Below are 24,702 nucleotides of genomic sequence, written 5' to 3' on the forward strand. Positions count from 1 at the left end.
GACTTGATAATGTGGAGGTTTTTATTTTGGTATAGTCACAAAAAGTAATCATAAAATGTATGTAATAAATATTTCAGAGCCTACTCACCCTGAAATGATGAACTAGGGCACAAGGGGGACAGGGGCAGGCTTGTTGTCAGAGAGGCAGTGCCCTCATCACCTTCCAAGAATTGCCTATGCTTGTCACTGGGGTGGTACCATCAAGGGTAAGTCTTTTGATCCTTTAGTGTGCACTGTTTACCTGGGGAGGTGCATGCTAATTAAAGGTAGCTTTAATTAACTTTATAAAAGAGTTAACAATGCTTTAAAGGTAGACAAAAGATGTGCCCCTGATGGTCCCCCAGCAACAACGAAAAGTATAGTTTAGTTCCTTTATTTCTGAGAGTGTTGTTAGAACCTTATTCCCACAGATAGACATCCAAACCAAGGACATCTTGGTTCTAGATTCAATCTTCAGATACTTAGATTTGGTCAAGATATTCACCACTTTGTATCCTTTTTGAGAACATCAAATATAATCACACCAAATGCTTTGATTGCAAGAATTAATTTCCATAATTACTTTAAAACCTTGTGTTGCTTATTGGTTACAAACCTTTTTTTTTCTCAACACTGAATCTCCACACTAAACAAAGCCATGGAATCTGGTAGAAAGAGTCCAGGGAGGAGTGAGAAGCTATTTTAGCTATGTTTATTTAGTTCTTCTGGAACTTCAACCTGTATTTGTCTCGCCTCCGACATTGGACATTCTACAGAAAAAAAAAAAAAATCTGGCGGAAACAATATAGAGCACGCTGACTGGACAGAGGATCATGTGGTCTGTGTAACAGCTTCTAAACCAGCTCGAAATTACAGCCTCAATCCTGAGAGCCAAAAGAATGTGGTTTCAAATCATGACGTTTTCCACCAGATTTTCCACTTTTTCCCACTCTGTCTTTCCTTTTAAACTCCATCTATTGCATTCAGGGTTTATGTTTTTGTCTCTCTTGTATCCTTTTTATGAATCTAACACTTTGCTTTCAACATTTTTGAAACTCCATGCTTGGGACTGCCACTTTGTGGTCCAGTATTCCCTGATGGTGCCTGTAATGGTTCACACATGTTAGCCATACGGCCACTCTGCATAGAAAGGACATGGTGCAAGGCTGAAAAGGGGCAGGCAGCTTCTATATCACACTCAGCCATGGCTTTGTTCTGTCAGATCTTTCAACCTGGGCTTAAATACACTAACATAACGCTTTCTTAATGCAAACAGGGATAGCACCAAGGCCAGCAGCTAATCTTAGCAGGAAGCGAGTAAAAGCCTTTACTCACTTTCAAGGGAAAAAATAAACATAAGGTTCATTTTTTTTACACTATCTTACCTGTTGTGAACAAATGGCTTAAAGTGGATTATTTGGAACTTTTCTCGAAGCATGAAGAACACCACCATCATTGGTCATAAGCAAAAATTCACAGCAGAATGCTATCACAAAGGTGGCATGGTGATGTAGCAGTTAGCACTGTCACCTCACAGCAAGAAGGTTCTGGGTTTGAGCCCATTGGCTGATGGGGGGCCTTTCTGTGTGGAGTTTGCATGTTCCCTCCATATCTGCATGGGTTTCCTCCAGGTGCTCTGGTTTCCCCCACAGTCCAAAGACATGCAGATTAGGCTAATTGTTGGCTCTAAATTGACCATAGGTGTGACTGTGAATGGTTGGTTGTCTCTATGTATCAGCCCTGTGATGATCTGGCAACTTGTCCAGGGTGTACCCTGCCTCTCGCCCATAGTCAGATGGGATAGGCTCCAGCTTGCCCGTGACCCTGTACAGGATAAGCGGCTACAGATAATGGATGGCTGGCTGGATGGATGGACGATATCAAGAATGAGAAGTGAAACTGGGGCTGATTTCTTTCTAGCCCAGACTGTAGATTCATGTAGCCTATCATATAAATTCCCTGCTTGGGTCAGCCCACTGGTCCTTCAACAATCAGCCTCTTTGAACAAGATGTGGTGATATGTGTTTCTTCATGTTTCCACTTTATAATCTACTCATTGAATGCAAGCACAAAAGAGGGCAGCCTGCTTGCCCACTGCCTGGGGCTAGCAACCCCTTGGTGTGGAAACCTTTACCCACTACAGACCAGAAAACATCAATTGTTGAAACCATGCTCCAAAACAACAGGCTCTGCTGGCTTGGCCACATGTCCAGGATGGACGACACCAGAATCCCCAAGCAGATGCTTTTCAGTGAGCTTAAACATGGGAAGCAGTCCAGGGGGAGGCCCCATAAGAGGTGGAAGGACTGTGTAAAAGAGGACTTCCACCTCTTCAGGCTCATCACTCAATCATGGTACCAGATTACCCTAGACTGCCCAGCCTGGCGGTCCCAGCTATGTTACAGAAGCCACTTGTGTGAGACCAAGCTGAGAACCAGAGCCACAGAGTGGAGATGCAGGTACCACTTGAGGGCTGAAGGGGTCCCCCATTGTTAATTTATGAGAGGGACCATAAGCAAAGCAAAGCAAGCAAAGATCAGTGACAGTTATGGTAGGTGATTAATACTGAGTGACACACCCCCTATATTTCCTGTTCATCTGCACTAATGCTGCATTCACCTTACCTAGGAAGTAGTAAGCCAGAGTTCAGAATGACATCAAAGAAATATGGACACTTCCATATTATTTGTTCACAACAAACCAGCCAGGTAACTGTGATGATATTTACATGATATTTATCCAGGTAACTGTGTATATTTTCCTCTTCAAAGCAGTGAACTGTAGAGTCTGTGTTAAAGCTTTCACAAGTGAATATATTTGTATGGTGATTGATCAAAAGAAAATATTTGCACATCAAGTAGAACTCATTTAATGTGAAGTAACTGCTGCTGTGTTTACTGTTCATGGTGTGAGCAGCCATGTTGATTTGACTTGACTTGACTTGCTGAACTCGGAGGAACTTGAAGTTCTGAGTTCACAAGTAGGAATTTCAAGTTGAGGGATGTTTTCTCTGACATTTCCTCGTCGGAATTTGGGAATTACAAGTTGCAACCTCCATTTGAACCCCTATTAAATTTATTTAACCCCACTTCCATAACACATTCTCATTCTCATTATCTCTAGCCGCTTTATCCTTCTACAGGGTCGCAGGCAAGCTGGAGCCTATCCCAGCTGACTACGGGCGAAAGGCGGGGTACACCCTGGACAAGTCGCCAGGTCATCGCAGGGCTGACACATAGACACAGACAACCATTCACACTCACATTCACACCTACGGTCAATTTGGAGTCACCAGTTAACCTAACCTGCATGTCTTTGGACTGTGGGGGAAACCGGAGCACCCGGAGGAAACCCACGCGGACATGGGGAGAACATGCAAACTCCGCACAGAAAGGCCCTCGCCGGCCACGGGGCTCGAACCCGGACCTTCTTGCTGTGAGGCGACAGTGCTAACCACTACACCACCGTGCCGCCCTTCCATAACACATCCATCATGGAATACAGCATAATAAACATGAACAAGGTGCTTTATTTTCTCAAGCGCTGATTTCTAACTTTGCTTTAGGAAGAAGAAGAAGAAATAAACAAGCTAAGCAAAGATTATCTAATCAAAATACAAATCATACTTGCTTGCATGCTATATACTGAATTTTATGGTAATCCCCTGGTGCTTGGGAGGAAAAACCTTCCACTTGTGTGTTTGAGTTAAGATGTAGACACTATAAAAGTTTATCTGCATACTGTTTTTCTTCTTATTCTAGCCATCCTCTATAATCTATTAACCAATGTTGACTATATGAGTGGGGCGGCATGGTGGTGTAGTGGTTAGCACTGTCATCTTACAGCAAGAAGGTTCTGGGTTCAAACCCCATGGCTGATGGGGGCCTTTCTGTGTGGATTTTGCATGTTCTCCCCGTGTCTGTATGGGTTTCCTCCGGATGCGCCGATTTCCCCCACAGTCCAAAGACATGCAGATTAGGCTAACTGGCTACTCTAAATTGTCCATTGATCAAGCTTGGAGAGGGATGGGCTCTGCCAAGTTTAAATGCCCTAGACACACCAATGGTGGATTGTTAAAATGTCATTACTGGTGCCTTTACAGTCGTTGCTGGCTATAGGATGAAGAAGAGTACACTTGGCTAATGTTAGCAAAAGCCAAAGATACATTAATAGAATTTGTTTCATGTTAATGAACCAAGAAAGCAAGATTATGCCTTTCAGGTGAGAAAACTCAACTTAAGTTGAGAGATTTGATTTAATGTGGGATGGAGGAAAGGGGCAGGGTGGGGCTTCCAGATGGTGTTGCTTAATATCATCCATCCATCCATCCATTATCTGTAACCACTTATCCTGTGCAGGGTCACAGGCAAGCTGGAGCCTATCCCAGCTGACTATGGGCAAGAGGCAGGGTACACCCTGGACAAGTCACCAGATCATCGCAGGGCTGTCACACAGAGACAAACAACCATTCACACTCACATTCACAACTTCCATCAATTTAGAGCCACCAGTTAGCCTAACCTGCATGTCTTTGGACTGTGAGGGAAACCGGAGCACCCGGAAGAAACCCACGCAGACACAAGGAGAACATGCAAACTCCACACAGAAAGGCCCTCGCCAGCCACTGGGCTCAAACCCAGAACCTTCTTGCTGTGAGGCAACAGTGCTAACAACTACACCACCGTGCCGCCCGCTTAATATCAGAGATTTCACATACGCAACTGTTAATCATTCCAGATTCTTATGTCAATTGGGCAAAAGAAAATGTCCAAATTCCAACAAGGTCAGCGACGTCAAAGCAAAAGGAACTAAAGGGGTACAGAGTCCAAGTACCGGTAGGACTTTGATGCCTTGCTGCTTGACGCAATATGTTCAGTCTTCTGAAAAAATCGCTTTGAGTAAAACTTCATCTTGGCTTACCACAGTCATGTAGCTTGTTTTCATGAATGACATACTGTTTAAACGTTTAAATATGAGAGGATATTTTCAGCGACTCATAGTGATCCTAAGGCTTCCCATTCCCTACACAAAGCTTGTTTTGAGAGTTAATCAACTGCAAAAGTGACTTTACATGTACGTAGACTGCTTGTCAGAAATCTATACCAGACTGTGCTATAATGTGTGTTCTCCAGGTCAGATTATACTGTATGATGATGAAGATCCGCTGTCGATAGACCTGTGATAAAAGAAAATTGTTACGATCTGCTTATGTTATCAATCAGAAAACAAGCTTGCATAAACATAATCAGTTTTTATATGAGCTCAGGACTAGATGAGGATTATTTTCTTGTCTGATTAGCATTTATATTTTCCCATTGCTTCTACCTTACTTGGAGAATATATCATTTCCCATTGCTTCTACCTTACTTGTAGCTGTCCCGCGAGTTTAGCATAATCCTGTTCCATCCTTCAATTGGTGGCTTTTCAACAAACGCTATAACAGAACATTGATCTCTACAATGTGTGATTTGTGTCTGTGACAGCAAAATGAGGTTGAAAATTGCACAAATGAGTGAAACTGAAGGTGTCGTGAAAAGCTTACACGAATTTGAAAATGTGAGAGCAAAATGGCATATGATTTCCACAAAGGAAGAAAGAAAATGTATGAATGCTTTAAACCATAACCTTAACTTCTGTAACCTTTCTATCTGTTAAGCACATTTGCCTCATTCCAGTTTACATTTCATAAGTTTATGTGCCTTTAGGATTATAAATATGACGTCCACACATCGTTAATAATCTTCACAGCAGCCGTGTCAATGATTAGAAGGAAAACACTCCACTTTATCACACTTTATTTCTCTGTTGCACAAAGGCGAGCCAACAACAGCGAGAAAAACTTGCAAGACGCTCACTCCTCGCTCATTGTGCATCAACATATGCTTCCAATTAGCACAAGGTCCAAATCTCAGAAGGTAGAAAATGGTACAAAATAGAGGAACATAAGCAGAAGCCTTCACTCTCGTTCACTCTTACAGCTCAAAGAACTCTCTCTCTCTCTCTCTCTCTCTCTCTCTCTCTCTCTCTCATGACACTCTTCAGACTCTGGCACAGTGTGTAATAATCCACGAGAACAAAACACTCTGTGAAGATTCATTCATCCATGACATGGACATGAGCACATCGATGAGAGGGGAAACAGAAAGATGGGTTTGGGTTTCAGTGAGGAGCATGAAGTGGAGAAGTGATCTAATGAGCTTACCTTCGAGTTCAAAAAGTGCGCTTCTTCTTCTTCTTCTTCTTTAGTATTTGGACTAGTCGGAAAAGATCAAACGCATCTCCTTAGTGTTTCAAGGAGAAAGTTTTTCAGCATCGTAGAGGTTTTTTTTTTTTTCACCTGGACATAGACACCACTGCTTCAGATTCACACTTAATGTCCAGGATGAGTTTGTTTGAAGCAAAAGGCAGCAGAGTTACTTAAACACTCACGTTCACGGTCAGGACCCAGATCTCTACTCTGACTCAGCGTCAAACTGAGAGAGAGAGAGAGAGAGAGAGAGACGCCACCATGAGCCCTGAGTCCTCCCCTTCTTTCTAATCCCACCCTCCATCTCTCTCTCTCTCTCTCTCTCTCTCTCTCTCTCTTCCGCCCCCCATTCTGTTCTCCATGGTGGTAGGGTTGAGGCCGTGGATTTGGGGGAAGGGGGTTTAGGTTGAACAGGAAGGCACATGCCTTCGCACCAGAAACAGCGGTGATGTTTAAAGGATTTGAATTTAATAGATGCCAAAGCAGAGAAAGAAAGAAAAGAAAAGTTGATTTATTTGCAGTCTGATTTCTTAATCCAAAATCTCTTTTTAATCACGGCATTCTGCTTTCAGTGAATGCACGTCTTAAACACCACATACTGTAAAGACATGTCATTTTAGGATAAACGTGCCAAAAGTTTGCCATGGGATTAACGTTCGTGCAAAACAAGAGCAAACAAAACAAAAAGGTTGAAGGGTTTTTTTTTCCTTTTAATATCATCCAGATTCATCACAGAAATGGTTCCACATGGCCGACATTTTCAGCGTTGTTCGGTTGTAAATATTTCTGTCCTAACTTTCAGCGCATGACTCAGATGTTAACTATGTGCTTGTTTAATGTTAAGTCGAATGTAATGTACGTCAATTATAGATTTTTTTTTTTCATGTTAATGGACTCAAAACATGTGAGGACACCCTGTCGGTGCATCTTTCAAGCGGGAAAATAGAGACGAGATGAGACAAGATGAGACGAGATGAGACTCCAGCCAAAACAATGTGGAAAAGGGTGCAAGGGGTGGGGCTTCCAGGAGATCAGTTCATATCAGAGAGTTCAAAACATCTCAATTGTTCAAGATTCACATATCTACTGGGACATTATGTTTATTTATCATATACAGTGGTGCTTGAAAGTTTGTGAACCCTTTAGAATTTTCTATATTTCTGTATAAAAATGACCTAAAACAACATCAGATTTTCACACAAGTCCTAAAAGTAGATAAAGAGAACAAAGTTAAACAAATGAGACAAAAATATTATACTTGGTCATTTATTTATTGAGGAAAATGATCCAATATTACATATCTGTGAGTGGCAAAAGTATGTGAACCTCTAGGATTAGCAGTTAATTTGAAGGGGAAATTAGAGTCAGGTATTTTCAATCAGTGGGATGACAATCAGGTGTGAGTGGGCACCCTGTTTTATTTAAAGAACAGGGATCTATCAAAGTCTGATCTTCACAACACATGTTTGTGGAAGTGTATCATGGCATGAACAAAGGAGATTTCTGAGGACCTCAGGAAAAGCGTTGTTGATGCTCATCAGGCTGGAAAAGGTTATAAAACCATCTCTAAAGAGTTTGGACTCCACCAATCCACAGTCAGATAAATTGTGTCCAAATGGAGGAAATTCAAGACCATTGTTTCCCTCCCCAGGAGTGGTCGACCAACAAAGATCACTCCAAGAGCAAGGCATGTAATAGTCGGCGAGGTCACAAAGGACCCCAGGGTAACTTCTAAGCAACTGAAGGCCTCTCTCACATTGGCTAATGTTAATGTTCATGAGTCCACCATCAGGAGAACACTGAGTAACAATGGTGTGCATGGCAAGTTTGCAAGGAGAAAGCCACTGCTCTCCAAAAAGAATATTGCTGCTCATCTGCAGTTTGCTAAAGATCACGTGGACAAGCCAGAAGGCTATTGGAAAAATGTTTTGTGGATGGATGAGACCAAAATAGAACTTTTTGGTTTAAATGAGAAGTGTTATGTTTGGAGAAAGGAAAACACTGCATTCCAGCATAAGAACCTTGTCCCATCTGTGAAACATGGTGGTGGTAGTATCATGGTTTGGGCCTGTTCTGCTGCATCTAGGCCAGGACGGTTTGTCATCATTGATGGAACAATGAATTCTGAATTATATGAGCAAATTCTAAAGGAAAATGTCAGGACATCTGTCCATGAACTGAATCTCAAGAGAAGGTGGGTCATGCAGCAAGACAATGACCCTAAACACACAAGTCATTCTACCAAAGAATGGTTAAAGAAGAATAAAGTTAATGTTTTGGAATGGCCAAGTCAAAGTCCTGACCTTACTCCTATTGAAATGTTGTGGAAGACCCTGAAGCGAACAGTTCATGTGAAGAAACCCACCAACATCCAAGAGCTGAAGCTGTTCTGTACAGAGGAATGGGCTAAAATTCCTCCAAGCTGGTGTGCAGGACTGATCAACAGTTACTGGAAACATTTAGTTGCAGTTATTGCTGCACAAGGGGGTCACACCAGATACTGAAAGCAAAGGTTCACATACTTTTGCCACTCACGGTTATGTAATATTGGATCATTTTCCTCAATAAATACATGACCAAGTGTAGTATTTTTGTCTCATTTGTTTAAATGGGTTCTCTTTATCTACTTTTAGGACTTATGTTAAAATCTGATGATGTTATAGAAAAGTATAAAGGGTTCACAAACTTTCAAGCGCCACTGTAGTTTTGCATAGTGATTGAGCTTGTACTTCAGGTTGTTCTGCTCATCCCACACCAAGGACGGTCACTAGCTAGTTAAAGTCATATATTGAAATGTATATATAATGACTGTAATGCATGTAAGACTTTCTTTTCACCTTTTTCGAGTTGTTTGAGCCTCTGATTATCAGTGGACCTCTGCACTGCTGTCCTGTTACACTGACGAAGGAATGCAGAGTTACATAACTGAGCTTTGTGTCGAACAGTCTTTAATAGCTGAAGGAGCGTCTGGCTTAATGATTTACTTTGGCCCAAAGCTGCCAGGATTGACAGTTAAAACCCCAACCAGGAAGTTCTTACAGAGTTAAAGGACTTCTGAATTTAATGAAAAACTCCTGTGTAACAGGATTTTCAGCTTGTCAGTGTTCTCACATTATTAACTCTGGACCTATTACACCCATTTTTAGTTGTATGAGGAAATAAAATTAGTATCCAGTGAATCTTTTGTTTGAAATCAGCTTCATTCAAACATCCAAGTGTCAAGACTTAGAATTATACAAGATGTTTGTGCTTGAATCTTGAAAGTGATTGATCTCCAAGTGGTTGGAATTTATTTTATTTCCTTGGTTGCTTATTTTGCAGTGAGAGAGGTTGTTTTAATAGGGACATCCTCTCCAGCGAAGTGCGCCCTCTGTGGGTGGACTTTAGCATCATACTGTCTTTTTACTGGCGTTCATAGAAATCCTGCAGGTTCAGTTTAAGGATGTTTTCATGGGTCCATTTGGAGATCCCAAGAACATTCAGAGAGCATTCACAATGTTTACATGCACAAAATATTCTGCCCTTATTTGGAAAAAGACAATATTCCGATTAAAGTGTTTACATGGGTAAATGAAATTAATATTACACTAACATTCCTGTTTACATGAAACTATGCAGCCATGAATAGTCCAATTATCAGCTGGTTGTGTACAAACCGTAATTGAGACACATATTCCGAATATGCTGTATACATGCCCAAAGAATGCTCCGAAAACTCAAATAATATGAGGCCAAATTTGGAATATCCAATTCACATGATCCGTATCAAATTCTGAATATTGTCATATTCGGAATAATAGTGATTATTCTATCTACATTCACTGGATATGAGCAATCGCACACTCTGATTGGCTACTCTACTACTAGGATATCAGCTCTTATCCTAGTGTAGTGGTTAGCGCTGTTGCCACACAGCAAGAAGGTCCGGGTTCGAGCCCCGTGGCTGGCGAGGGCCTTTCTGTGCAGAGTTTGCATGTTCTCCCCGTGTCCACGTGCGTTTCCTCTGGGTGCTCCGGTTTCCCCCACAGTCCAAAGACATGCAGGTTAAGAATGGTTGTCTGTGTCTATGTGTCAGCCCTGTGATGACCTGGCGACTTGTCCAGGGTGTACCCCACCTTTCGCCTGTAATCAGCTGGGATAGGCTCCAGCTTGCCTGCGACCATGTAGAACAGGATAAAGCAGCTAGAGATAATGAGATGAGATGAGATAATAATAATAATAATGAAGTTGACTTAATGTGTTCTGTTGGTTGAAAGTTCAGGAAAAAGGAAAAAGCTCTATAGTTGAAAGAAATAGCCAAATTATGCTGGCACAAATTTAAATAATTATATATATATTTGGACATTTGGATATTAAAGTGATTCCTGGAGGCAAAAGTAAATAAATAAAATAATTAAAAAGAGTAATACATAATAATAATAATAATAATAATAATAATAATAATAATATGATCTATGGATTCGTCAGGTCACAAGCTCATAATGAAGTTCGATTGTATAAGCTGTTAAGCAAGTGTTTGGCAATAAAGAGCACATGGTTGTGTGTTGGAGCAGTCACACTGTTGTTTGAAGTGTTGGTTGTACTTTGAACTTCACAGAGTATCCACCTTGCTTATCAGCACAGTGGCAGTCATGTGGTCAGAGATTTCTCCTGGATAATCTGGTTTTTCGATAAAAATGCTGTTGGACGCTGAACCACCTGGTCCTATTGAACATTTCAATTGGGCCATCCAAAAAATAGCAAAATATCTTGAGTTTATTCCTCTGGTAATGAATATCTTTATTAGAATATAAGATTATTATGTGGGTGGCATGGTGGTGTAGTGGTTAGCACTGTTGCCTCACAGCAAGCAGGTTCTGGGTTTGAGCCCAGGGGCCAACGGGGGCCTTTCTGTGTGGAGTTTGCATGTTCTCCCTGTGTCCACGTGGGTTTCCTCCGGGTGCTCTGGTTTCCCCCACAGTCCAAAGACATGCAGGTTAGGCTAAATGGTGGTTCTAAATTGACCGTAGGTGTGAATGTGAGTATGAATGGTTGTTTGTCTCTATGTGTCAGCCCTGCAATGATCTGGCTACTTGTCCAGGGTGTACCCTGCCTCTCGTCCATAGTCAGCTGGGATAGGCTCCAGCTTGCCTGCAACCTTGCACAGGATAAGCGGCTACAGATAATGAATGGAAGATTATTATGCCTGTTTCAAAAATCTATTGCTCATTTACTCAAGCTTGAAAGAGTCTTATTCTATTATTGTGCGATAATTTTTGCTTATTTCAAGCAAAACTAAAAGGGCACTCAGTAGAGATCATACCTCCGCCAAGCCACATACAGTACTATCAACATCAAAATCAAATCACTTGAACCAAAGGTAATACGAAAGCTGTCTACCAAATTTTATCCAAATCCGTTCACTAGTTTTTGAGTTATGTTGGGAACAGGCAAAGACATCCTGGATCCACATGCATATCTGGATTTGCATCAAAATCTAATCAATTGTTTCTTGGCCCATGGCTCACCTTTCCACCAAATTTCATCCAAATCCATTCACTACTTTTTGAGTTATGTTGGGAAAAGCCAAAAAAAATCCTGGATCCACATACATATCTGGAGCCTGGATCCACATACATAATCAGATTTGCATCAAAATCTAAACACTTGTCCCTTGGCCCATGGCTCACCTTTCCACCAAATTTCATCAAAATGCATTCACAACTTTTTGAATTATGTTGGGAACAAACAAACAAACAAACAAACAAACAAACAGACTGGAAAATATAACCTTCTCCAACAGTCTTGGCGGAGGTAATTATTCCTCTTTCATATGAGGCTGAGGTGTTGGCAGAATTAAATAAACCTTCCAGGGAATTTTTAGTTTTCTGATGTCTGTTGAACCAGAAATGAATTGTCTCTACACTTAAAAGAAGATCTGCGAATCCAAATCGCCGGTTAATACAGTATTAATACATTTGATCTAGTGTGTTCTCGTTTCTATAATAACAGTATACCCAAGGACTTGTATGGTGGATGCTCAAATAAATAAATCTAAAACTGATAATAAATATATGGGTCATTCTAGAATCTGGGGCACATTTCACGTCTCCAAGACAAACCCTTTGTTATTTTCCACAAAAGAAATATTTATTGAATCAGTTTTGAACAATAATGCAAATTATGACAAACTTTCATCAATAGCAATGCTCGATGTACATTTTAGACCAAATTTATCCATAAAACATGAACTAAATGACTCCCATCCCTCCCCCAACATTAGTGGCTGTCTTTGACTCCTGATTCATCCATTCCACTCGAATAAACAGGAAGTGATTCGGTCTAACAATTTGTTTCTTTGGGGCTTATTCTATTAACTGTTATAAAATCAATTGCAGTTTTAATAGAAAGTCTAGGGCGGCACGGTGGTGTAGTGGTTAGCGCTGTCGCCTCACAGCAAGAAGGTCCTGGGTTCGAGCCCCAGGGCCGGCGAGGGCCTTTCTGTGTGGAGTTTGCATGTTCTCCCCGTGTCCGCGTGGGTGTGCTCCGGTTTCCCCCACAGTCCAAAGACATGCAGGTTAGGTTAACTGGTGACTCTAAATTGACCATAGGTGTGAATGTGAGTGTGAATGGTTGTCTGTGTCTATGTGTTAGCCCTGTGATGACCTGGCGACTTGTCCAGGGTGTACCCCGCCTTTCGCCCGTAGTCAGCTGGGATAGGCTCCAGCTTGCCTGCGACCCTGTAGAAGGATAAAGCGGCTAGAGATAATGAGATGAATGAGATAGAAAGTCTATTTTCTGTTGTAGAACTTCGAGCAGGTGGGTGGAGCACAGAAGTACGGCAGGCCAGAACTGAGTTTCCAAAAACTCTTTATTTTTGCACTTTTCAGTGACTTTACAATCTCCCAGCCACACATACATGCACACACACATAAGTCATCTGGTTGGGGAGAGAGCTCCCTTTCTCTGCTCTCTCTCTCCTTTTATAGGGTGCGGCCACTGGGGAAGACACACAAACACAGGTTAACTGACATCAGGTGCAGTGATTCTGCCACTTACCTTCCCTGACTCCACCCTCCGTTCACAGACTGACATTTGACCATGCCCCCGCTGCCACATACCCCCACCGCCCGACTCAGGCCGGGCAGCCGTCCGGCCTGCAGCCGACTCCCCCCCCCCCTTGATGGGAGAGGAAGTCTGCCACGACCATCTGCGCCCCCGGCCTGTGGACCACCTTGAAGTGCTGGAGGGCTGGACAGGGCTGGAGTGCCAGATACCAACAGGTGATCCGCGCGTTGGCATCCTTCATGCGGTGGAGCCACTGGAGGGGCGCGTGGTCCAAACAGAGGGTGAAAGGGCATCCCAGCAGGTAGTAACGGAGGGCGAGGACCACCCACTTGATGGCTAGGCACTCCTTCTCTATCGTGCTGTAGTGTCCCTCATGCACCGACAGCTTTCTGCTGATGTACAGCACTGGGCAATCCTCCCCCTCCCCCTCCTGGGACAGAACAGCCCCCAGCCTTCTGTCCGACGCATCTGTCTGCAACATAAAGGGGAGAGAAAAGTCAGGGGAGTGTAACAGTGGCCCCCCACACAGTGCAGCCTTCACCTCAGAGAAAGCCCGCTGGCATTAGTCTGTCCACTGGACCGGATCTGGTGCCCCCTTTTTAGTGAGATCAGTCAGCGGGCTGGTGACGTCTGAATAATTAGGTATAAACCTACAATAGTAGCCAGACAGCCCCAGGAACTGTCTCACCCCCTTTTTGGTCTTGGGCCTCGGGCAGGCCGCAATCGCTGCTGTCTTATTAATTTGGGGACGCACCTGCCCATTGCCCAAGTGGAAGCCCAGATACCGTACTTCCACCCACCCAACCGCACACTTCTTCGGGTTGGCTGTGAGACCCGCTAGCCTCAGTGACCCAAGGACGGCCCTCAGGTGTTGCAGATGCCGTGGCCAGTCATTACTATAAATTTTAATATTGTCTAAGTATGCGGCCGCATAGGTGGCGTGGGGGCAGAGGACCCTGTCCATAAGCTGCTGGAACGTAGCGGGCGCCCCAAACAGCCCAAAAGGAAGTGTGACAAAATGGTGTAAGCCAAACGGTGTGGAAAAGGCCATTTTTTCTCGGGATAATGGAGTCAAGGGGATCTGCCAATAACCCTTTGTCAAATCCAGTGTCGAATAAAAGCGAGCCGTGCCTAGTCGATCCAGCAACTCGTCAATACGAGGCATTGGGTACGCATCGAATTTAGACACCGTGTTGACTTTTCTATAGTCCACACAGAACCAGACCAACCCATCGGCCTTGGGAACCAAGACCACCGGGCTGCTCCAGTCACTGTGGGACTCCTCGACGATGCCCATGTCGAGCATGGCCTCGAGTTCTTCCCAAACCACCTTTTTCTTGTGTTCGGGCAGCCTGTAAGGGCGGCTGCGCACTACCACCCCCGGGAGCATCTCAATGTGGTGTTCTATGAGGCTGGTGCAGTCGGGCAGGGGCGAGAACACATCATAAAATGCTGTCTGCAACTGGGCAAACTCCGTGAGTTGGGTCGGGGAGAGGTGGTCTCCACAGGGGACCGGAGAGGTAAGCGATGTCAATGTTCCCTTTTGAACCTCCGGCCCCAGCTCTGCCTTCTCCGGAACCAGTGACACCAATGCCACAGGGACCTCCTCGTTCCAAAGTTTGAGCAGATTGAGGTGGTAAATCTGTAGCACCCCACCCCTGTCTGTTCGCCTCACCTCATAGTCGACGTCCCCAACTCGCCGTGTGACCTCAAAGAGTCCTTGCCACTTGGCAATCAATTTGGAGCTCGACGTAGGCAACAGCATGAGTACTTTATCTCCCGGTGTGAACTCCCAAAGGCGCGTACCCCTGTTGTACAGGCAGATTTGCCGTTCTTGGGCCTGCTGCAAATTCTTCTGGGTTAGGTGTGTGAGTGTGTGGAGTTTTGCATGCAGGTCAATAATGTATTGAATTTCATTTTTGCTTGTTGAAGGTCCCTCCTCCCAATTTTCCCGTAGTACATCTAGGATGCCACGCGGCTTACGCCCATATAATAATTAGAATGGGGAGAACTCTGTGGAGGCATGTGGGACCTCTTGCACTGCGAATAACAGGGGTTCGAGCCATTTATCCCAATTGCGTGCATCCTCGTGTACAAACTTTTTAATTATGTTCATGAGGGTGCGATTGAACCGTTTGACTAAACCGTCCATTTGTGGGTGATAAACGCTGGTGCGGATCAGCTTAATTCCCAGTAACCCATACAGTTCGTGCAGTGTGCGTGACATAAACGTAGTGCCTTGATCAGTCAGAATCTCTTTGGGCATTCCAACTCGGGAGATGATGTGGAAGAGTGCTTCTGCAATACAACATGCTGAGATATTGTGAAGAGGCACTGCTTCTGGATATCGCGTTGCATAGTCCACCAGAACTAAAATAAAGCGATTCCCTCGTGTTGACCGATCTAATGGCCCGACGATATCCATCCCAATTCTTTCAAACAGGGTCTCAATTAATGGCAGAGGGCGCAAAGCCGCTTTTGGAATGGCCGCTGGATTTACTAACTGGCATTCGCGGCACGCCGTACACCACCTACGGACATCGCCGCGAATCCCTGGCCAATAGAACCGGGCCATTATTCGGGCTAGTGTCTTATCCTGCCCCAAGTGTCCAGCCATGGGATTAAAGTGAGCCGCCTGGAATACCAATTCCCGGCGGCTCTTTGGGATCAAAAGTTGTGTGATGGGCTCCTTAGTCTGAGTGTCCTGCGTCACTCGGTATAATCTCATCTCATCTCATCTCATTATCTCTAGCCGCTTTATCCTTCTACAGGGTCGCAGGCGAAAGGCGGGGTACACCCTGGACAAGTCGCCAGGTCATCACAGGGCTGACACATAGACACAGACAACCATTCACACTCACATTCACACCTACGGTCAATTTAGAGTCACCAGTTAACCTAACCTGCATGTCTTTGGACTGTGGGGGAAACCGGAGCACCCAGAGGAAACCCACGCGGACACGGGGAGAACATGCAAACTCCACACAGAAAGGCCCTCACCGGCCATGGGGCTCGAACCCGGACCTTCTTGCTGTGAGGCAACAGCGCTAACCACTACCTTGGTATAATCTATCCTTAATAATGGAAAAATAGGGGAAGGACGGGGTGGCGTTTGGCTGGAGCGTTTGACCATCGATTACTCTCACTTGGTCAAACGCATGCCGCAGAGTCTCGTCTCGCGACTGCTCTAACGGGAAATCCGCGAGGGATTCCCCAAGAGAAGGAGGAGAAGCCTGCTGCTCCTCACTCTGACGTGGTGATGACGTAGACGGCTCTGTGACAGCTGCTCCCGCCAATGCCACACCGGGACCTTCCCCTGTTGAACTATGGCAGGCCCCACTCTTCACTAAATGAGTCATTAATTCCCGAAATCCCAGCCAATCAGTCCCCAAAAGTATCGAGTGGGTAAGGCGAGGATTAACCGCCACCTTTACACTAAATTTCTCCCCTCGAAATAGAATGTGGACTGACACTAAAGGGTACTTGTGAACATCCCCATGCACACACAACACCTTCACCAATTGTGCTCTCCCCAATGCCTCGTCTTGCACCAGGCTTTGGTGGATTGAGGTCTGATTACAGCCGGAGTCCACCAAAGCCTGATACATATCCCCTTAGATACTCACCGGTATGCGATACGCTCCGGCCCGATCGAGGGCAGTCTCCAGCGCGTCGGGGATCTGGACCACCGCGCCCACCTCCATCACCGAGCACTGATGCTGGAGGTGCCCCGGCTCCCCGCAGAGCCAGCATACTGGCCCAGGCTCTCTCTCTGCACCGGCGTTCTGGGGCTCACTCACCTAAGGGGGGGAGAGACAGACACGGAAGTGGGAAACGGGAGGGCACCGTGGGTGTGGTGGGTCAGCTGGGGTGGAGCTGGCCCCCACCTCCGCGGTGGGGGAATGAGGCAAGGACGAGGAACAGAAGGGGAGGGGGAGAGAGAGAGGAGAGGGGAGAAGAGGAGATATGCTGTCCTGCCATCAGAACAGCCACCAAATTGTCCTCCGCCAGCTCGATGGCCTGATCCAGCGACGCCGGGCGATGGCACTGGACCCACTCCACGGTCCCTTCAGGAAGTCGGGTGATGAACTGCTCCAGTACCATCAGATTGACGATTCCCTTGGCTTTGTGGTTGTCAGCCCTCAGCCACCGCCGGCAGGCATCCCGGAGTTGCTGGCCAAAAGCGAACGGCCGGCCAACCTCCTCTAGGCACAGAGCATAGAAGCACTGGCATTGTTGTTCTGGGGTGCACCCCACACGCTGGAGGACGGCCTGGCACAGGTCTGCGTAGACCAGCTGGCTGTCGGCGGGGAGCTGTAGCGCAGCCAGTTGTGCCTTGCCCATTAGCAGGGGGAGGAGGCGTGCCGCGCACTGTTCCACAACAGCCCCAGGCCTCTGCTGCTTGCTCAAAGAGCGCGAGGAAGGCCTCAGGGTCGTTGTGCAGGCCCATCTTCATTAGGGTGAGGTGGGGAGGGCCCGCGGCGGTGGAGGTGGTGGACCCCGCCAACGCGAGGAGGTGCCGGAACACCTGATGATCTTCCTGTTGCGCCAGCACTCAGGGCCTCGAACCTTTGCTCTTGCTCCTTTCGGAGGGCGACCAGTGCCTGGTGCTGGATCTGTTGGGCCGTGGCGAGGGCATGGATCAGGTCCGCGAAGGGGGAGGACTCCATGGGACTGTTCTCTTCTGTGCTCCGATTCCCGGGTTTCGGCACCACTGTAGAACTTCGAGCGGGTGGGTGGAGCACAGAAGTACGGCAGGCCAGAACTGAGTTTCCAAAAACTCTTTATTTTTGCACTTTTCAGTGACTTTACAATCTCCCAACCACACATACACGCACACACACATAAGTCATCTGGTTGGGGAGAGAGCTCTCTTCCTCTGCTCTCTCTCTCCTTTTATAGGGTACGGTCACTGGGGAAGACACACAAACACAGGTTAACTGACATCAGGTGTAGTGATTCTGCCACTTACCTTCCCTGACTCCGCCCTCCGTTCACAGACAGACGCTTGACCATGCCCCCGCTGCCACATCTGTATTATGTGAAATTTCAGTCCTAAAAAAATATTTTTTTTATCCATCCCAATGTTCTTGTCAACTCTGTTAACTCTGTTATAAAACCACATAAAATCCACAAAGCCTTTTAAGAATACGCATGACCCCTGCACCAAATGATGTCACTTCCTTTGGCGGGAAATTTCAGAAAGGCAGTGAGGGAGAGAGTGTTATGTTTCTTCTCTCATTAATTTGAACAAAATTGTTAAAATGTGGAAAATGTCAACTCTGTTATCATCAATTCTGTTAATGAGTTACCCATTTTAATGATAATAGAGTTGATGATGACTGATGCTTGTGTAACACTGTTTCATATCTTGCCACGTAAGTGGCGTGTGGGTCAAATGCCAAGAAGTGAGGCATATTTTGTCCAAAATTAGTCATGTGACGTACATGGCGTATGTGTAGCATTACCATGGTGTATCTGGGGCTTGTATGGGGTTCAAGGGATGTAAAATTATGGTGTACTAAGGCGTATGCATGAAGTATGATGCGTTGCCATGGCATAACCATTTTGTTGGCGTGGCATTTCGTTCTTAGGTGTGACATTGCTGCTGTGTACCTGCGGCATATCTGCGGCGTTAACAGGTGGGTAACGCTGTGAACAGTGTCATTCATCACAGTCAAGAAAGCATCATGCCAGCGAAGAAGTCAGGACACAAGAAGGGCAAGGGAAGAGGGAAGACATCAGCCGCATCCATCCAGCCAGCCCCGGAGCCACCTTCATCAGACACATGCCAACTAAAGTGTTCACACCGTGTAATAGGTGTTCGAGCAACATTCCCGCTGCATCACTGCTGCATAGCTTTCGTTTTTATGGCATACATGTGATGTATGTGTGATGTATCAAAGCTGCTACGTATGTGGTACAGATTTTTAAGTGCGGGCTTAAAAATACCCCACACCCTGCCATACAAGGAGATTGTGTTAGGCATCCTAGAGTATTAGCTATGTAAGCTGGTGATGCTGTGACGTTCCTTTCTTACTGCCACATATCCTGATGCGCCGTACATACACAAGACTGAAATGCCAATGTGTGAACTAAGCATAACAGAGTCAACACTTGAAATGTACCCACATTTATAGAACGGGCCATATATTAAAAAAAAAAGAAAGACAGAAGGCAATTGATTGTTGATTATTATGAAGATAAGATGTTTATTAAACATTTATAGAAGGAGTCTCCAATGTCAGTTCTTTGTAACAGGAAGTTTTCCCATGTGGGAAACACTTTGCAAGTTCTCTGGAATATTTTTAAAAAGAGAGAGGCTGGTAAGGTGTAGTAAACAAAATGGAAGTTCATGAAGTCAGAATAGCAGAAAGTATGTAATTCCATCCTTCCAAATTGTCCCAATTGGTATTACTGCAGCTTTTTTTAATTTAAAAATGTATTTGGTGTTTAAGAAAACACTATGATTAAGAAAAAACACAAAGGTTAAATGTTGAGTATTACCATCCCGTTTAAGCACTGAAAGGACTCTGGCCAAGGTTCTATCAACCTACAATTAAAAGCCCTTCCATCTGCCTGGTGAAACTACACATCTGGCTTTATATCAGTACACTTAATGAGCTTGCACCAAATAACAACGTTGCCACTGGCTTCTTGGAGACTGCACTGTCTGTCAGAGTTAGGGCTGGTGACCTGGGTACTTTGTGCCTCAGAGATAGATCTGTTTACGCAGACAAGCTGCTCCTTGTCCAGGCTGGTCAGACCCATTCCCCTGAGAGGCTTGGGATTAGTGCAGTACACCTTGCTCAAATCCTCCACCATGTTGCTGTAGGAGGACAACCACTCATAAACGTGCACTAGGTTGCAATCGCAGCGCCAGGGGTTACCATAAAGCTGCAACAAACACTGGAAGTCTAACGGCTCGAAAATGCCATATGGCAGGTTCTCCAGTCTGTTCCTGGCCAATCTGAGACGTGACATCATTCCCTGATCTTTGAAAAGGTCTGCTTCTAGCGAGGATAGGTTGTTCTTCTGCAAATCAAGGACACTGATTTGGACCAGTCCACTGAACACAGTGCTGGCTAACTCCTGGAGGACATTCTCAGACAAGTCCAGATGCTCTAAAGAGGAAAGGTTCTGGAAAAGTTCTGCAGGTAGAGAAGATAGCAGGTTTTGAGATAAGTCCAGATGAGTGAGATTGTGAAGGCCAGCAAATGCAGAGGAGGATAGTTCTATCAGAGAGTTCCCCCTGAGCATGAGCTTCTTCAGCTTGGAAGGGAATAGTCCAGCACTCAGCAATGTTATTTTGTTATCTCGGAAATTCAGTTCCTCCAAGTTGTTCAGTTGGCTGAAGATGCCCGGAGTGATTTTGGTGATCTGGTTACCCTGCAGGGACAGGATTTGCAGCTGAGGGTTTCCACTGAAGGTGTCCAGAGGCAGAAAGGTGAACTGGTTCAAACCTAAATCCAACTTCTTCAGCTTGCCCAACTTACTCGTGTGTATTTTTGAAAGCTTGTTGAAGGACAGATTGAGCTCTTGGAGGTTGTAGAGGTTGTTGAACAGAGCCTTGTGGAGACTTGTGAGACTGTTTCCGCTCAGCTGAAGTGTCTCAAGCTTCTCCAGAGAGTCGAAAATGCTTGGTGCTAAAAGCCTTATCTTGTTGTTGTTGAGAAGAAGCTTGGTGAGCTTGTTCAAGCTATTAAATGTCCCAGCTTCTAAGAACAACAAATAACTCCCACTAATCTCCAGCTCCTCTAGACTTGTCAGACCTTTAAAGGCGTCATATGAGACATTCTGCACTGGGTTACTCAAGAATACGAGTTTAGTCAGGTTTCCCAGATGCTCCAGAATGGTGATCTTTCTCAGACCAGATGCTAACACGATCAGAGCTGTCGCCTGTGAGGGGATGTCCACTGGCAAAGTTCTCATTAGTGATTCTGAGCAGATAATAGTTGTTGCAGAGAAACACTGGCACAGTGCAGGGCAGGTGCTGTTGATGCTCAGAGCAGCATTTTGGCAGAGCTCAAGCAGGAGAAGCAGAACAACCATATGGTGGATTTTCATCTTATCCTGGGAAAACAAACAACAAATTAGCATTTGTTTCTTGCTTCAAGATCGCACTTTGACACTTTATTATATCCATTGTAAAAGTTATGTCGATTCTAAAATAACCTTCGGTGATGTTAGCTATGTACGGGTGTGTTGTTACAGGAAATTAATCAACAATCAAGCGGAGTTACAGTTCAATCACAAAGCTGATTGTTCTGAAGTGTTGTCGAAGTTGATTCCTGTCACATCACAGCAAATTTCCAAGGTTCGATGCATTAATGAGCAACACATCATGCTTTTTATCCATTTATAGTTACATTTAATGTTTGTGAAACAAGTTTATTTCTGTTCTCGCATGGTTATTTAAAAAGTTGTTCCCTCATTTTTTTTTCTCTCTTCAAGTTAATTCAACAAAAAACTGGAAAGATTGTAACATTCAATTGTTACAAAGCGCTGACACTGGAGACTCCTCCCATAAATGCAAAACAAACATTACATCACGACTGTTACAGAAAATGAATCAACAATGAATCTACTGACCAATCAGAATCGAGAATTCAGCAGCACTCTGGTGTAATGTGTGTAGTACTTTGTTACCTGTTTACATTATAACTGCATAGCATTTATTGTTTTGGTTTTTTATATATATGTACAGTATACACTCACTGGCCACTTTATTAGGAACACCCATACGCCTGCCGCTGTTTTATGCTGTAGTTCTGTAATCAGCCAATCGCTTGATGCATAAAATCATGCAGATACAAATCAAGAGCTTCAGTTATTAATGGTCCCAATGTTCAAAGATCAGAATGGGAAAATTGTGATCTCAAAGTGTGACTTTCTTTCACTGTGGCATGAAAGTGTCAAGTCAAGTCAAGTCATTTGTATAGCACTTTTAACAATAAACATTGTCGCAAAGTAGCTTTACAGAATTTGAACGACTTAAAATATGAGCTAATTTTATCCCTAATCTATCCCCAATGAGCAAGCCTGTGGCGATGGTGGCAAGGAAAAACTCCCTCAGATGACATGAGGAAGAAACCTCAAGAGGAACCAGACTCAAAAGGGAACTCATCCCCATCCGGGCAACAACAGACAACATGACTATAACATTAACAGTCCTAACATAAAGTCAGCTTCATTGATGTTATAAACCCCCCACCAACGGAAACCGGAGCGCAAAACCATTCATGACAACCACAGTCCTAAATTCAGCAAGTCAACTGCAGTCCCCAGCCACAATAGCACCACTGCAAGAGTCCAGAGCGCGACCTCCAACTGTCCACATGGGGCCACCCTCCACAGGAGTGAGTTGTGTTGGTTTGAGCCAGATGGAGCATGAAGGTTTGAGTATTTCAGAAACTGCTGATCTCCTGGGGTTTTCACACACAAAAGTCTTTGCACAGGATGGTGCGAAAAACAAAAAGCACCAAGTGAGCGAGCGGCAGTTCTGTGGTTGGAAACAAACGCCTTGTTGATAAGAGAGGTCAGAGGAAAATGGCCAGATTTGTGGTTCAAGATTTCTTTTTTGCCAGGAAGGAAAGATATAGTAACTCATATAATCACTCTTTACAACCATGGTGAGCAGAAAAGCATCTCAGAATGCAACAGCAGAACAGAAGAACACATTGGGTTCCAGTCCTGCAGCCAAGAACAGGGATCTTAAAATCAAGAACAAGTTCCTATTAAAGTGGTCGGTGAGTGTATTTGTCTATTCTGATTGATTTTTTTTTTAAATTTTATTCTCATGAGTAAACCATCAAACTCTATGAAATGGAAAACGCCGAAGTTCTTCATAGTGCAGTTACAAACAACGGTACATTTCTGACATTTAACGCTAGATGGCCTTTCGATTTCATAAAATTGGTGAAATTTAGTTCCCTCTGAAATGTGCTCATTGTGATATATGTTTATTTCTGTAATATCTCACAAAATATCAGGCCATTCTGTGGCTGGGAAGTTATTTAATTTGAGGAGATTAAAGCAAATAATGTGCATGAAATTGCTCGCTTCGCAGAGTCAAGCAGACAGAGGAAGTTCATGTGTGTGTGTACGCATGCGCAGATTTACCTTTGACCGTGCACTGACAGGTCCATCATTCTGTTGCTAAACGAACAGCTGATCACACCGAGGTGCTCGCTGAGCGCCGATATTTATTAGTTTGGTCCTGCATTTCCTTTCCTTCATATATAACATAACGTCTTTTCTTCTCGCTTTCCGTTTCTGTCGTCGTTTTTTTACGTTTCATTCACACACTCACGTCCTCCATTTTTCTCTCCTGTTTCAAATTTGTATACCACAATACCTTGCGCGAACAGGGAAAGCCCAGCACGTGATGCACGATGTAGTATCTTGTATTGGGTCATGGTGAAGCAGGAAAAAATAGCGGAGAATTTAAGGCCAAAATTCGTTAATTCTCATTCTCATCTCATTATCTCTAGCCGCTTTATCCTTCTACAGGGTCGCAGGCAAGCTGGAGCCTATCCCAGCTGACTACGGGCGAAAGGCGGGGTACACCCTGGACAAGTCGCCAGGTCATCACAGGGCTGACACATAGACACAGACAACCATTCACACTCACATTCACACCTACGGTCAATTTAGAGTCACCAGTTAACCTAACCTGCATGTCTTTGGACTGTGGGGGAAACCGGAGCACCCGGAGGAAACCCACACGGACACGGGGAGAACATGCAAACTCCACACGGAAAGGCCCTTGCCGGCTACGGGGCTCGAACCTGGACCTTCTTGCTGTGAGGCGACAGCGCTAACCACTACACCACCGTGCCGCCCAAATTCATTAATTGTTCTATTTTTTGAAAAAAAAAGAATAAAATTGGAAGTCTGTGATTTGAATTCTGTAGCTTTTGGTCCACTAAACAAAAATAATTGGGTGTCGGGGAAAATTCTTTGTATGACCTACACTTGAAAAATCTGAAGGCGGTCTAGCTTTAAGCATAAACTCATTTTCTTGTCAAATAGAATGACGCAAAGCAGATCAAAATGAGAAGAAAAACAAGTTTTCAGTTTTCCAGATATATGCTATATGATGTACCTGTATATCCGGAATTTTCTATAAGAAGGAATCAGTCGAGCTGCAGCTTCAGCTTCAGGTTCAGGATCTCCTCTGTTCGAATCTCACTGCTAATCTCGTACTTGTCTGCTCCGCAAAAGTAAAATATTTGCTTTTGCCTTTCGAAGATATTACAAAATAGTTCACTCTGGTTAAAGCTTCTCAGCAGCACGTGTTCTAGATATTCACCTTTTTTGTGCTATTAATATAGAAAGTGTATTCATTTCATCAATAAATAAAGTTAGAAGTAAAGTCCAAACAGAAATATACAGGAAATTATAGTTAATAATTTTCTATTTGTTGA

The 24,702-nt window shown here is 44.4% G+C and overlaps 2 protein-coding genes across 2 annotated transcripts in view; both read right to left on the reverse strand.

The window, feature by feature from the left end:
* Positions 1–6,436, reverse strand: part of LOC132881533 (tensin-3-like) — a 137,263-nt gene extending 130,827 nt beyond the window's left edge. Inside the window, exon 1 of the mRNA XM_060914093.1 lies at positions 6,182–6,436. The gene's annotated coding sequence lies outside the window, so the exon portion shown is untranslated. The remainder of the gene's footprint in view (positions 1–6,181) is intronic.
* A 13,425-nt stretch (positions 6,437–19,861) lies between these two features.
* Positions 19,862–21,340, reverse strand: zgc:153913 (carboxypeptidase N subunit 2). Its single transcript, XM_060925955.1, has one exon. It carries the CDS (start codon positions 21,338–21,340, stop codon positions 19,862–19,864), a length of 1,479 nt encoding a protein of 492 aa, XP_060781938.1.
* Between the last annotated feature and the right edge of the window lie 3,362 nt (positions 21,341–24,702).

Source organism: Neoarius graeffei, chromosome 1 (assembly GCF_027579695.1).
Source record: "Neoarius graeffei isolate fNeoGra1 chromosome 1, fNeoGra1.pri, whole genome shotgun sequence".
Taxonomy (NCBI): domain Eukaryota; kingdom Metazoa; phylum Chordata; class Actinopteri; order Siluriformes; family Ariidae; genus Neoarius; species Neoarius graeffei.